We start from the raw sequence: 2,405 nt of genomic DNA on the forward strand, positions 1-2,405 counted from the left end.
ATTGTTGGGTCTTTGTAAATTATAGAGTTTGTTCTAGACATGCTCTATCTGTACAGTGTCTTGAGATAACTTTTTATGATTTGATACTCTAAATAAAATTGAATAAAATTGTTTACGTTTATCTGTGAGCATGCGAGTGGAGCAAGGTGGTGCAAAAGAGGATTGCATGCAGGTGTATTCATGGAGTGGACAAAATAAGTAAAAATATAAAAGTCTTCTGCTGCACAACTGCACAAACAGACACTTTACACATTGTCACTAACTACTGTTACACTGTCTTTAACATAACACTGTGCGTCTCAAGTGTCAAGGTTTATAAATGACTGTGTCTGTGTAATTATGCACCTAAAACATATCTGCTTGTGTGTGTGTTGGTGTGTGTGTGTGTGTTGTTTTGGTTGTGGTGTGTTGTGTGTGGTGTGTGTGTTGTGTGTGTGTGTGTGTGTGTGTGTGTGTGTGCTCAAAGAAAGATCACTATGTATGTATGAGTCACATGTCAGTCGGTCTATGTCCATCTCACCTCACTCTCCTTGTTCTCGTACTTGTTGGCATTCTTGCCTTGGCTTTTTCTCCTCAGCTTCTTCAGATCTGACTGGGACCTCTCCAGAGAGTCCTGCTTCATCTGTGTGCTCCATCTGGTACCTTTTAACTGTGCCTGGAAAAGGAAAGATCCATGTTGAATAATTGGCTCAATACTGATTTGCAATTTCAATTCAGTAGAGGAAATTGTACGTACACACACCAACACACACAACACCACACCGAGCACACGCACCGCACACCACACGCACACGCACACGCACACACCACGCACACGCACAGCACGCAGCACACGCACACGCACCGCAACCACCGGTACCAGGCTCTATCTTTTTGGTGATATCTAGCCACTTTGGCCTTCTATGGAAGTTCTGGGCCCAGACCTGAGCATCAATTTAATACTGGCATTATGTATGGTCTACCATTCCAGAAGTGTCTACAATTTTCATTCACAGGATCTCACCCCTGTGAAAATGCATCACATGAAGGTAATTAACAGTCCTTTATGCACTTTTTGCCCACTAAAAGCCCAAGGTACATTTCTTCACATGATCTGGGATTGCCCCCGTTGGTCAGTTCTGGAACAATATTGGATCCAAAATATCTGCCTTGATTAATGATACTGTACCTGTTACTATCTGTGTTTTGATTCTAAATGATTGGTCAGTCCTTCAGCTCTCTAAAATTAAAAAATGTGCTGTATTTGCTGGACTTACAGCTGCTTAGACCCTTTCCTTTTTGGAAGTCGTATATATGGAGTTTTCACCGGCTCGCATTAATGGAACTCAAAAAAGGACTTTAGACTCTTGGCTCTGCATTGCTAAATCCTTGCTGTAGATTTGTGTTTTGACCTTCTTGCCTCTATCTGTGCACGTGTTTGGTCCTGTGTGTCTTGTGTCCGTCTCTGTCAATGTCTTTTGTTTGTGGCTGTTTGTGTGGGTCTGTTTTTGTGTGTATTGTTGGTAAGCTGTAAGCTCCGTTCCTGCTGTTGTGTTTTTGTTGGGTCTCCCGTCTTTTTTCTCTGTGTTGTTGTTTTTTGGTCCTGGGACACTTTCCTATGTCCCAATGTATTGTTTCTTAATTGTTTAAATAAAATAAAAACATTTGATCACAAAAAACATTAGACACTAATAACTTTAATATGATTATATATGAAGTATAATGAATGAAATAAAGTTTGTGTAAAATTATATAAATTTCCAGCTACATTTATGCAGTTTTGCAGACATTTGATTCTGTACTGTAGAAATTTGAACGCACTGCAGACCAAAATCCGAGCATTAACCATCACCGATTCCAATTTGGAAAAAACAAACAAAAAACAACAACAAAATTGGTGTAACACTTTGACTGTGTGTTGCTGTGGAAAATAGGACCTTATTTTTCATTTCACATTAGGGCATATCTTAATTGCCATGACTGCAGTCATAATGACAGAAAAGTATAGCACTGAATGGCTGCCAAGGATCAGACAAGTGTAAATAGATCCAGTGTCAACGTTGTAAATGCGGTGGTTTCTATGTGGATATATACCTGTCTTTATGTAATCTGTTGATGTATTAGTCTGTGTATATTGCAATGTGCATGTTCAACTGTGAAAACAAATCTCCCTCATGGGACAATACATATCTATCTATCCATCCATCTAAATGAAAACCTTATATCCTTGAGTTTTCCACTTATCTACTTGCTCATCCTTTTGATGATCACAATTATCATTAATTGATTGTTTTAAACTAAGGCCTTTAACTTACAGACATGTTCATGTGTGCTTCCCAAAATGTACCAGCAACAAAAACATGACAAAACATACTTGTCAGTGTTCTTATGAGGAGGTTGGATGGAGTGCTGCCACACACCCACAC

General features: G+C 39.3%; 1 protein-coding gene and 1 long non-coding RNA gene across 2 annotated transcripts in view; one reads left to right on the forward strand and one right to left on the reverse strand.

The window, feature by feature from the left end:
* Positions 1-2,405, reverse strand: part of baiap2l1b (BAR/IMD domain containing adaptor protein 2 like 1b) — a 34,585-nt gene that overhangs the window by 21,737 nt on the left and 10,443 nt on the right. Inside the window, 2 exon segments of the mRNA XM_032537385.1 lie at positions 521-625; positions 627-649. Coding sequence (XP_032393276.1) covers positions 521-625; positions 627-649 — 128 coding nt within the window.
* Positions 1-2,405, forward strand: part of LOC116702875 (uncharacterized) — a 4,667-nt gene that overhangs the window by 1,631 nt on the left and 631 nt on the right. The window contains exon 2 of the long non-coding RNA XR_004335276.1: positions 1,378-1,381. This is a non-coding gene — a long non-coding RNA (uncharacterized LOC116702875). The remainder of the gene's footprint in view (positions 1-1,377; positions 1,382-2,405) is intronic.

The sequence above is a fragment of the Etheostoma spectabile genome, chromosome 15 (assembly GCF_008692095.1).
Source record: "Etheostoma spectabile isolate EspeVRDwgs_2016 chromosome 15, UIUC_Espe_1.0, whole genome shotgun sequence".
In the NCBI taxonomy this organism is placed as follows: domain Eukaryota; kingdom Metazoa; phylum Chordata; class Actinopteri; order Perciformes; family Percidae; genus Etheostoma; species Etheostoma spectabile.